At 47.2% G+C, this 12,157-nt stretch overlaps 1 protein-coding gene across 1 annotated transcript in view; it reads left to right on the top strand.

Annotated features, from left to right (window-relative positions):
• LINGO1 (leucine rich repeat and Ig domain containing 1) overlaps window positions 1–12,157 on the top strand; it is a 981,448-nt gene that overhangs the window by 626,613 nt on the left and 342,678 nt on the right. The window contains exon 3 of the mRNA XM_078685081.1: window positions 10,330–10,389. Coding sequence (XP_078541207.1) covers window positions 10,372–10,389 — 18 coding nt within the window. The 5' untranslated portion in view covers window positions 10,330–10,371. The remainder of the gene's footprint in view (window positions 1–10,329; window positions 10,390–12,157) is intronic.

Below are 12,157 nucleotides of genomic sequence, written 5' to 3'. Positions count from 1 at the left end.
GAAGTTTACATACACTCAGAGCTTTAAGTGGGCCGGGTCTCACTGGAGCTGAGCACCGGCAGTTTTTTAAAGGGGGTCTCGAAATGGGTCTCTATCGGGCTCTGTTTTTTGCCACAGGCTTTCTGTTTTTTTTTCCGGACTGCAGTGACAGCAGGCACATCGATGTGCGCGTGCTCACACTGCTCACTTCTCACTAGTGGAGAAGTTATGTCATGACATCATGCCAGGTGAATGTTGTAGGGGAAAGGGAATCCTTTAAAGAGAGTCATTTTCACTCTGGATTTTCCTGCTCTTTTTGGAACTCCGGAGCAGCAACATTGTCTAGTGTCACCAGGGCTGTAAAAGTAGAAGCTTTTCCAATACTATATAGAAGCTATAGCTGCTGCTTATTTATCTTATGCATCTAACAACTATTGACAAAGCCAATAGATGTTACTTGTTTTTATCATATTTCTGGATGCAATGACAGAAATAGCAAAATACAAGTCAGGCTGCACACTATGCATGGCACAGATTTTTAGCTTACTTGTTTTTAAGCCATGCCCTTAATTAAATTGGCCACACCCCTTTGAGAGACCCCGTCCCAGTTTTTTCATCCCAATTAAAGCCCTGCATACACCCAGATCAATACCAGTTTACACAAAGCAGGCATGCAATGGGAGTGGATGTGCATTGAATCCTCTCCCATGTGGTCTGCTGGCCTTTACTAATGTTGCTAGTTTTGAGGTCTATGACAGGTTAGAAACTATTAAAATAAAAACTCAAACAGAGGAACTTGCTGGTGAAAAAGTACAAAGAAGACTCTTAGTGGGACAAGTGCATCATGCACCAATGGATTTTCACCCCTTTCTTCAGTAAATATTTGTTATACCTGAATGTTAATTCAGTTTTGGATTTACATAGATTGCTAGTATTATGGAATTTCAAGTGTATACATTTTGAGTATGGTATCTGTGAGACTCGGACTCCTGTATGCCTATCGCAAAGATTTGGTCATTGTCACCATAGCAGATCAATAGCGGGACCTTTCACCTGCATTCACTGTTGGTTCACCTCCACCGACCAACATTACAGCAACCAGGACCACGCTAGTCCCAGATGCCATCATCCCCCAACCCCCCCCCTCCGCCCACCGGAACAACTCAGTTGCCTCCTGATTAGGCCTGGGTGGAGTTCACAGAGTATCACTCTGCAGAATTCCACAGAGTTGCCAAAAAACTCCACCAAATTCCATAGATTTGCATGAGCGGGCGGAGTGTAGCTGGGCCACCACTAATGAAGTCCTTTAGTATGCTCAGAGTATTTGGGGGCCAATAACCCCTATTGTTGCCTCAAGTAATTCCCCTCAGCGGGATTGCTGAGAGGCCCGCCTGTGGAAAATTAGTACGGTCTGGTAAACATTATCTGCGCCATCTTGCCTTTTTCCCCTGATGCCACACTTTTTGTCGTGCGCACCCGCCATTTTAGGTGCCTCGATCAGAACAAACCCTTTTGCACGCCACTGGCCCCCAGCATAGCCCTCCTCCCTCACAAAGCCCACACTCTGACAACCCCCGCTCGCACATGCCTTGGGTCATAAACCCCTCTTCAGCGCAGCTCTGCCTCGGAACCCCATCCTGTTCCCAGCGCGACACTTCCCTTCATTCCTTTCATGGTCCCAGGCCCTTTGATGCAAACCCCCTTTTTCCTGTGTGCCTGTTTGTCTTCCTCGTTCCCAGGCCACCACCTAAACTCTGCGGATACTGTTTATTGCCCCCCCGTACAGTAGGAAGCTTCCCTCATTGAAGGACCCTCGAGTTGATCAAAGCCCCCACCCTATGAGATCCGATCAAACCCCCCACATTCCGTGAATCGGCGGAATGTCCAGCTGCGCGATAATCATCACCTGTTGTGACCGGGGTGGGGACTTCTGCTGTATATGTGTGTGGGAATGGGCTGGGAGCGGGGGTTCCGAGAATGTCTTTCCGTATATCAAAGCCTTGCCAAGAATGTGTTGTATGTAATAAAGCAATAAACCTGTGTATAAGAGGCCAGGCCTCAGAGATGCGGTTAGGGCACCTCATGACGATACCTGCTGTCTGAACTGATGTGTTCTCCTCCGGAGAGAATAAACCTTGTTTCCTGCCTTCCCGTCTCCAGCGCCTGCCTCTTCATTGATTAATAATTCGTGGGTTAAAGAGGCGATACCGCCGGGCAAATATCGATTGTCCCATGACCTAAGATTTAACACGCCCCCTTGCTCACTCACTCTGCCAAGGAGCCTCCTGAAACACTACTGGTTGGGGGATGAAGTTTCCTTGGCTGCTGAGGCTTGTTGGGGGCTAAGAACCCCTATTGTTGCCACTAGTAAGTCCCTTACAGTGGGATTTTTGGGACGACTACGGAGGCCAGACCCCTTTCTCAGCCACTCCGCAAAGGGGCCTCCTGCAACACTACTGGTTGGGGATGACGTCCTCTTGACTGCTGAGGGTTGTTCGGGACCAAGAACCCCTATTGTTGCCACAAGTAGGCCCCCCACTGCAGGGTTCTTGAGATGTCATCAGAGGCTCCTCTCCCTCTCAATCACTCTCAAAAGGGCCTCCTGGTGCACTGCTGGTTGGTGTTATGTTATGTTATGTTATGTTAATATCATTTATTTTGCGCACAGATGCTCCAGCTAAGGAGCGTCCTGGCGCAGGAAAAAGGTGAACACAACACAACGCTAAAAGGAACAGAAAAGTGAATATAAGGTGAATTAAAACAGATAAGTTTTCACGGCCCTACGGAATGCTAATAGATCCTCTAGCAGGCGGATTTCCAAAGGGAGAGAGTTCCAGAGAGCCGCAGCTCTCACACGAAAAGAACGACCGCCCATCCGGCTAAGCCTGAAACGCGGGACAACCGCAAGGGATTGCCCAAGAGATCTGAGGGAGCGAGTCGGGACATAGGCGGATACGAGATTCTTGAGAATCTCAGGTGCCGACCCTTTTAAGATTTTGAAAGCAAGGCTAAGGGCCTTAAAATGAATTCGACTTTTGATCGGTAACCAATGTAGGGACCGCAGAATATTGGAAGTGGGACAGGACCTTGGCAGACCCACCACTGCTCTTGCAGCCGCGTTCTGTACGCGCTGTAAGCGAACGATCTCAGATTGGTTTACTCCCAGCAGGAGCGAGCTGGCATAGTCCAGCCGGGAGATAATCGTCGCTTGAATGACCAACTGTCTTTTCGGAGCATCAAAAAATTTGAGCACCGGCCTTAGCCCACGCAGGACACCAAAACAGCATGCCGCCACTCTCTTGGTATGGGTAGTGAAGCAGAGGGTGTGATCTAACCACACTCCCAAGTTTCTAAGTTCCATCACTGGTGTAGGGGCCGGCCCTAACTCAAGAGGCCACCAGCTGTCCCCCCAGCGATCCGCTCCCCTCCCAACGATCATCACCTCAGTTTTCTTCGCGTTCAGCTGGAGACAGTTGTTATTCATCCAGCTGGCCACCTCTCTCAGTCCGTTTCGGAACCTGGGGGCATCCTGTTCGACGTCTCCGCTGATCGTAACCGCTAGCTGCGTGTCGTCGGCGTAAGAGACCATGGTTAGGCCCCACTGCCTGGCGACATCAGCCAGCGGCCGCACATACAGGTTGAAAAGCGTGGGACTCAGCGAGGAGCCCTGAGGAACCCCCAGGTCCAACTGATGGTATTTGGACTGAAAAGGAGGGGTGGCAACGCAAAAGGAGCGATCGCTAAGAAAGGAACGGAACCACTGCAGAGCAGAGCCACAGATGCCAATGTCCTCCAGGCGGTGCAGAAGGATGCGGTGGGACACCGTGTCAAAGGCAGCGCTAAGGTCTAGTAGAATAAGCGCTGCCGTTTGACCTGCATCCAACACAATCCGCAGATGTTCTACCATTGCCAGAAGGGCAGTCTCCGTGCTGTGACCAGCACGGAACCCATTCTGCGTGGGATCGAGGACATTGGCCCGGGCCATATGCTCGGAGAGGGCCAGGTTGACGTGAGCCTCCATGACTTTGGCCGGCCAGGGAAGCAATGAAATGGGGCGGTAGTTTTCCAGTTTTAAAGGATCCAATGATGGTTTTTTCAGGATCGGAGAAACCACCGCCTGCTTCCACTTGGCAGGAACTGTACCTGAGGTCAAGGAAAGGTTAATCAGCGAACACACTACAGTGCGCCCCTGAAAAGAAGGATTTCTAAAGAGGGCAGATCTGAGCGGGTCCGCAGGAGAACCGGACTTGACTCGCTGTGCCCACTTGACAAACCCATCCCAGGAAAGAGTAGGGAGAGAGTGTAATGCCGGGCAACTATGAGGGCCGTTCAGAGGAATGGAAGGCAGCGTCGTACTGGGGAACGACTGATAGATGGTCTTGACTTTCTCCAAAAAGAAAGCGGCTAGAGTCTCACAGTGGGAGGTAGAACCGTCCACTTGCGGATCCGCTCTCTTAGCCAACAGATTTTTAAGGGTTTTGAAGATAGTCTTAGATGGATTGAGGCTGTTGCGGAATTCCGTCGCGTAGAACGCCGCACAGGTTCTACAAAAAGCTCGATGGTAGAGCTTGATGGAAGCCAAGTACGCGGTTTTTTTGACGACGTCATACGTCTTCCGCCACTCCCTTTCTGCCCGTCTACATGAACCCTTCAGAGCGCGGAGGGCACTGTCATACCAAGGACTCGACTGCCTGTCGAGTCCCCTTGGCTGCTGAGGCTTGTTGGGGGCCAAGTGGGATTGCTGAGATGTCATCAGTGGCCCTGCCCCCTTGCTTAACAACTGGGAAAAGTATCCTCCTAGCACACTACTGGTTGGGAGATATAGTGCCTTTGGCTGCTGAGGTTAGTTGGGGGCCTAGAACCCCTTTTGTTGCCATTAGTAAGTCCCCCCACAGCAAGATTGCTGCAACATCATGGGTGGCCCCGCCCCCTTTATCAACCACTCTTCATAGGAGCCTCCAGCCACACTACTAGTTTGGCATGAAGTTCCCTTGGCTGCTGTGGGTCATTGGGGGCCAAGACCCCCTAATTTTTGCTGCAAGTGAGTCGCTCACAGAGGGATTGCTGAGACATCGTCCACTTTCTCAACCACCCTGCAAAGGGCCCTCCTGGTGCACTACTGGTTGAGGGAGGAAGTCACCGTGGCTGCTGAGGCTCTGTGGGGGTCCAGAACCTCCATTGTTGCCACAAGTAAGTCCCCCACAGCGGGATTGTTGAGATGTCATCGGAAGCCCCGACCCCAAGCTCAACCACTCTGCAAAGCGGCCTCCTGGTGCACAACTAATTGGGGCATTAAGTCTCCTTGACTGCTGAGGGTCGTTTAGGGCCAAGAACCCCTATTGTTGCCACAGTAAGTCCCCCACTGCGGGATTGCTGAGACTAAGGGAGAGCGGGCTGGTAAGCTCTGCTCTGACGGCATGTTGGCGGAGTTTTTGCTGAACTCTGCATTCCAAGCAGAGTGTGGAGTGGCAAAACTACGCAGACTCCACCTGCAGAGCAGAGTTTACAGACCACCCCCACTCCTGATCAGCAGCAGATTGCTCTGCACATATGCCACTGAAGTCTGGGACACCATCTCCGCCCTTGCCCCGACTTGACGTTCATCACTGAGACCTGGCTCATCCCTGCATTGGCCCCAGACATTGCCATGGCAGCACCTAGCAGCTACAAGATGAAACTCTGCAACCACACCGACAGACATGGAAGTGGCATCGCTATCGTACACAAGGAACCAATCAGCTGCACCATCAGGGATGACAATACCATGCCGATTATGGAACACATGAATTCCAACTACACATCGACCACAAATTCACCATCAACAGCACCCTCGCATACAGACCACCAGCACCAAGAACTGGCCTAAGTGACACCATTGCAGAATTCATCATCCTGCTCACCCCCAAATCCGGCCATTACATCTTCATTGGAGACCTTTACTTCCACCTGATGACTCCACTGACACCAACTCCACTGACTAACCTGAAAAGATTGGACATTAGCCTCAAGCAGATTGTCACCGACCCCACACACAAAGCAGGACACATGCTGGACCCCAATGTTGTGTCTAACAACAGAATCAGATACAGCCACAACTTGGAACTTACCCTGTCAGACCACTCCGTACATTTTAACTGTACCAGATTGCTCCTCCCCACCCCCTACAGCCACATCGCCCTCTGCCCCAGCTGGACCACGGTCACTCAGCAACAATGGGCTGACAACCTCAGCACCACACAGCCCAACATCACCACCAACCTGGACCAGACAGTAGAGCGCTTCAACGCCTGGATCACCAGTGCCACCAACCAAGTCTCTCCGACCAAATCAGCCAAAACGCACAGACCTACCAAACGAGCCCAGTGGAACAGTCAGGAACTCAACATGTTGAAGCACAAGTGCAAACAACAGGAAAGAAGGTGGAGCACCAAAAGGAGACACACCGGACCAAACTACCTACAAATCAGCCTTCAACGAATACCACGGTCAGCTCGAAGCTGCAAAAAAGGAGGCCCTGACTTACCAGATCAAGACCAGTGCCATCCAAGCCTAGGAACGCTTCACCATCATCAGTGAGTTCACCTGCCCGTCAGCCACTGAAAACTCGATCCCCTCCTGACAGGAACTCTGCAACGTCCTCGCTGACCACTTCCATTACAAAATAACAACCATTTATAGAAAGTTCAATCCCGAACTCTCCTACCTCTTCAGCAACCCATCAACCACCCCGCTGACCACGCTCACCAAACACAACCCCTTTTATCAACTCCAGCAACTGAGGACCCCCTCCGACCGGGGCCCCCACCGATTCTTCTACCTCAGTAGAGACAAGATCTACCACCAGCTCACCTTTCCCAACTAATGGAAACACGCGAAGGTCAGACCTCTCCTCAGGAAACCTTTGGCAGATCCCAGCAAGCTTCAGAACCACAGTCCCATCTCCCTGCTCCGGTTCCCTGCCAAAGTCCTAAAGAAGGCTATCAACCTCCAACTCACCAAGCACCTGGAGAGAAACAACCATCGGGACCCTTCCCAATTCGGTTTTAGAGCCAACCACAGTAGTTGCTCCCTGCTACAGGTGACATTCACACCCTACTCGACAGAGGAGAATCAGCAGCCCCGATCCTCCTGGACCTCTCCACAGCTTTTGATACCATCTCCCACCACACACCACACATGCCTCAATTGACTACACCAGATTGGAATCACAGATGACATGCTCAGATGGATGGAATGCTTTCTCTGGGGGTGCACCCAGAGAGGCCGCCTCCCTCCATTAACCTCCCAACCGAAACACACCATCTGCAGCATACCCCAACTTTATGGATGGACTATAACAGCCCTGTCCAAGTATGCCAACTAATCTAGCTTCTTCACAGAAAATCATCTTTTTTTCCTATTCAGTTCAGTCATTTTTGAACTTTTTTAATATATGTTTTTCGCACGTTGTGTCATTAGACAACCCTGTAGCCATCCACTATTTACAGCACAAGGATCTCTCCTCTTCTCCTCCCACTACAAAAGTTGGGGTACTGCCTTTCCAAGTACTGAGTCTGAAATGTACACTTATAACAAATTGGTATTACTAAAGGTACTTACTAACAATATGTCGTGGCTTTCCTTGTGGAGGCTGTAGTCAGCTGGAACGTGCATAGATTTTGACAACCTGTTTGCATCAAAGAATTAAAAATGTAAGCCACATTTTCTTCGATTTTTTTCACCTGTACCTCATACTGAGTATTTTGTATATTTATTGTATGAAATATGTTTCATCACATCCTTGTGCTCTTTGTTCAATGACTGATTGGATTATAATCTGATGTTAGTATGACTGCGTCTGTGGACTAATGATTTACGTGTTGTGATATGTTTTTATTGAATTTACGCCATCCTTTAACCCCAGCAATACGTATTTAAGGGTACTGAATCATATTTTTTGTATTATTTGTATCAATCAATAAACCAGTTGTTTCATATATACATGTCTGCTTGGCCCATATATAACTGTCTATTTTGAGTTTTTCATTTATTTAGTTGCCGAGGGTTTTTATTGTTCAATTTTAAACTGATACCTGCAGCACAGCAGCTAGATACCACCAAGGGTGATAAACCGTACTTACAAGTCAGACTTGCTTGATTGACATTAGGCACTATATTGGATTTGAAGTATGCAGTATGAGTAGAGGATGGCCTGAGGTAGAGAGGTTGGCAGGTGAAGTGTCGAACGGGGAAAGGGAGGCATAGAATGAGAGATAGCAATGTTGAGGAGGGAAAGTATCTTAATAACATTGGATGTATTTCCATTCACTGTTATGTGTTCACCTCAGTTTGATCCTTTCGCTCATGAAGAAACGTCTTCTTCAATACACCAAGAAATGTGCACATAATAAAGTAAAGAATAAAAATTGAATTATACAAAAATAAAATGGTGTCAAAAAATGTCAAGGAACGTCATATCCTTGTATACTACACGGAGCGTTGGGATGATGTATTTGGGAGCAGGTTCATATAAAGAAAATCTTTGAAAAGATGTCTTTCTGAAACCTGTATTTTAAACTACTAACTAAAAATGGAATTAGGGTAAAAATGGTTTAATTAGAGTCTTGCAGACTGAAGATAAGTGCTCAAGTTATGCTTTTATTAAGTATCGCCGTTGTTTTTGTTAACAATCGTGAGAACATTATTTTCTACATACACCATGCTATTTGGGCAAAGGGGGGTAACCTAGATTCGAAGCTGGTCCATAACCTGTTTAGATAATGCCTTAAAAATGACTGAATAAATAGCCTCCAGTCTTAAATAGCTTCCAAATCATCAATTTATTATTTAGGATACCCATTTCAAATATATTGTACTGTACACTGTGCTGCTGCAGCGGGTTGATAGGTTAATTCTCAGGAACCCAAATCCAGTAGTTTTATAATTGTACCACAGAATTGATTTTCTTTCTGCATAGTTGATGTAATTAATTTTGCAGCCAAGATGTTTTGTTTCTGCTTAATTTGTTTAGAATACATTGGCGCCAACCTGTATTTCTTGCCACTTTGTGAAGGCAGCAAAAATTGATGGACAGAAATACTTGAATTAATGTTAATCACTGTCAGTTACCCTAAGAGCAACCCATTCCATTGTTAGCTTGCCTGTACCATCACAGAGAGAGCTATGAAACTAATCCACGTGCTCAAAAGGCCACCCTCCAAGGTGGAGGATCTTTTCTTGTTTTCCACTGTTTCTTCCATTCAGCTGCAGATGCCTCCTTGAATTTGCACTTAGGGCATAATTACGATTCTGTTGGAAAAGGCACCTCCGACTGGCGGCCCGAGGGATTACGATGTCGGATTTCGACAGCCTTTCTGTGCTGGCCTTTACGACACAGAAAGTCTGTCGGAACTTGACTTTGAGGGCCCCCAGCAGGGCCCCAATGGGTGCACAGCTCCCAATTGGAGGCAGAGGGGCCACCTATGGTGCCCCCTGTAGATCCTTCATCCTAAGGCAGGGACCTAAAGGTGCCTGCCACGGTGTGCAGGGATGTACAGGGATGTACTGCACTGTTATTTTACAATGGGAGCATGTATTCTGGCCAGAATACATGCTTGTATTGTAAAATATAGGCATGCAACTGAACAGTGTTCAATTGCATCCTAATCAGTGGGTCGGAACCGCCGAAAGGGTGTCGGTCGGTCCCTTGACCTAGACGATGTAGGGCAGAGGAAATTCCGCCCGACATCATAATGAAGCCCTTAGTGTTGGTGATACTGCACATTGAGCCTTCAACCCAAGTGTGTTGTGTGTCTGGATGTCATAGTTGTAATCTTCCATTCTTTGGACGGGAGAAAAACTAATGGTGTTTTGTGCAGTCAGCTTTTTCCTTATGGATTTATTATGTCTTATGCCATGCTGTTATTTATCACCAGTGCAATTTTACCACCAACAATAGCGTTTCATTGCCACCAGCCGCAATTTATTACCGCTTATGGTAGCTACTATCCTGTTTCCCCAAATGCTGTAATTTTCTAGAAAATGATGTTCTATTCTGTTATGTTATGTTCTCATGGTAATATTCTCAGTTCTACCTGATAAACCTTTGAATCCAGTCTTAGAGAGATTCCATCAAAAATGATAGTTGCTGTTGTGTTACTCTTATGAACAAAGACTCTATGTCGTTAGCAGTTACCGCTTTTATTTGACCTACAATCCTTGTGCAAGCTTTAGCTTTGAAGAACTGTAAGGTATTTTGCCTAAATGCAAACATTAAGGATTTTAGGTATGTAAATCTGATGTATGATCTGCTGGCTTCCTGCAGTTATTTGATCACAGCAGATTTGTGCTAATTCTTTTCTTCCCTTGCAGGGTGGCAAGTTGATCAGTTCGGGTTGAACATCTACTCACCAAATGAATACACTCTTCGAGGTAAGCAATTTTCACATATGAATGCAAGTCACTGTGAAATTCTGTTCTTGGCAATGATCCAGCGTTTCTCTGCCTCTTTGACTTGAATTTTTGCCACCAGGAGATTTCAAGGTCCATGTCTTGACGCACTGTGTAACAAACAAAGGACCTAATTTCAGTTTCTCAGACTACTGAAATCCGACAATTTCTTTAGCAGGGGATAAATCAAGGGTTGCTAGCTTTGATGTATAGGAAGCATACATTTTACCGTGGAGACATTTCTCTCCCCGTTCTTTGGGTATTGTCCTCCCTCTCTCAACACACTTATTTCAAAATGTGTCTCTTCCTGGCTACCAACACTCTGCAAATGTCAGAGCTCTGTGTACGTTCCCAAAAGTTTGATATGGCTAGCTATCTCTTTTTCCTACCCATTTCTTTGATTGTTACTTCTAAGTTGCTGCATTTAATAAAATGGAAGAGGCTGCCAGATATGCTCAAGGATGTCAACTGGGGGTAGTCAAGGTTACCATCAGCTACCACTGACTTGCCTGCCTTGGCACTGCCATTCTTACTCCTGGACTTAAAGCAAGAGAGGAGAACAGAAAGTAAGCAGGGCTCTGAGCCAGAATTATTACTTTTTGCTTTTTCTTCTACTCATTGCTCTGATCCCTCATCAGCAAAGGGGCGAAAGGTGAGGCAAGGGGTTAAACAGCGATGTAATCTAGGTTCAGGAGTCATGTGATGTCACTTCTGCTATCCCTGGCATTTTTGTAAAGAATGTCCATGGCATGCTTTCCATCTTGTCTAATAGTATGCCCACTGTGAATTCCTAATTCTGGGAATCAAAATTCCCATTTTAAGAGAAGAAATACAATATTATTGCACCAGGATGTTGAAATCCACAGGCACAAGAAAGTCAGAGAATTGACTGCATAATCTCTCATCAATCCACGGGCAATGAAGATTCTTTATATTGTAGGTACTGCACCTATGTTTAACCTTAGCAACTCCTGGGCCTCATTTACAATATTTTTGCTGTAGGGCAATGCTGCAAGACTTCCTGCTGTGTGCCGTAAGGGCAGGAATGTGCCACATCTACCAGATACGGTGCACTCCTGTCCTCTTTCCCTGTGCTGATGCTCAATTGGCTGCCATGCGCCAACGCAGGCACCCTTACACTTTGGTGCAAGGTTGTCTGTGTTGTAGGGATGAATATTTTTGTGAAAGAATGGACACCTTCCCACATAAAAACAATAAATGGAGGGAATTTTATCTTTCACTGTGTGCTGCTGAATGCAGCACACAGAGAAATAAACAAGGAGAAATAATGTTATTTCTCCTCCTTGCTCCTCCCCCTTGCCTCCCCTGGAGAGGCTCAGGCTTTTGACGCATTCTGAGGTTTACAACTTGTTGTACATCTGGGAATGAGTCAATTGCCATGAGTGTTACGTGGGAACATCCCCCGTAATGCCCATGTCACGCCGCTCCATCATAGTGTGAGGCAACGCAGTGACGTGCACTGTGTTGCCTCACTCCATATCTACAAGGCCATGAAAAAATCATGCATGGTGGCTTTACGTGCCCATGTAGATAGGGCTAAGTCCTGTGCACCACCAGAATGTCACAAAAAGTGATGCTCTGGCGGTGCACTGGGCTTGTAAATGAGCAATCCCTTCCATTTAGGAGTTCAGTGGCAGGTTCACACAGAATAGCATCTCTTTCAGCTGATAACTGTCGGCTCAGAAGCAGCTCCCAGACTTTCAAAGCTTTCTTGCTCACCAGTTAATAA

The sequence above is a fragment of the Lissotriton helveticus genome, chromosome 3_2, assembly GCF_964261635.1.
Source record: "Lissotriton helveticus chromosome 3_2, aLisHel1.1, whole genome shotgun sequence".
NCBI classification, from domain to species: Eukaryota; Metazoa; Chordata; class Amphibia; order Caudata; family Salamandridae; genus Lissotriton; species Lissotriton helveticus.
This window is presented reverse-complemented; position numbering and strand designations above follow the sequence as displayed.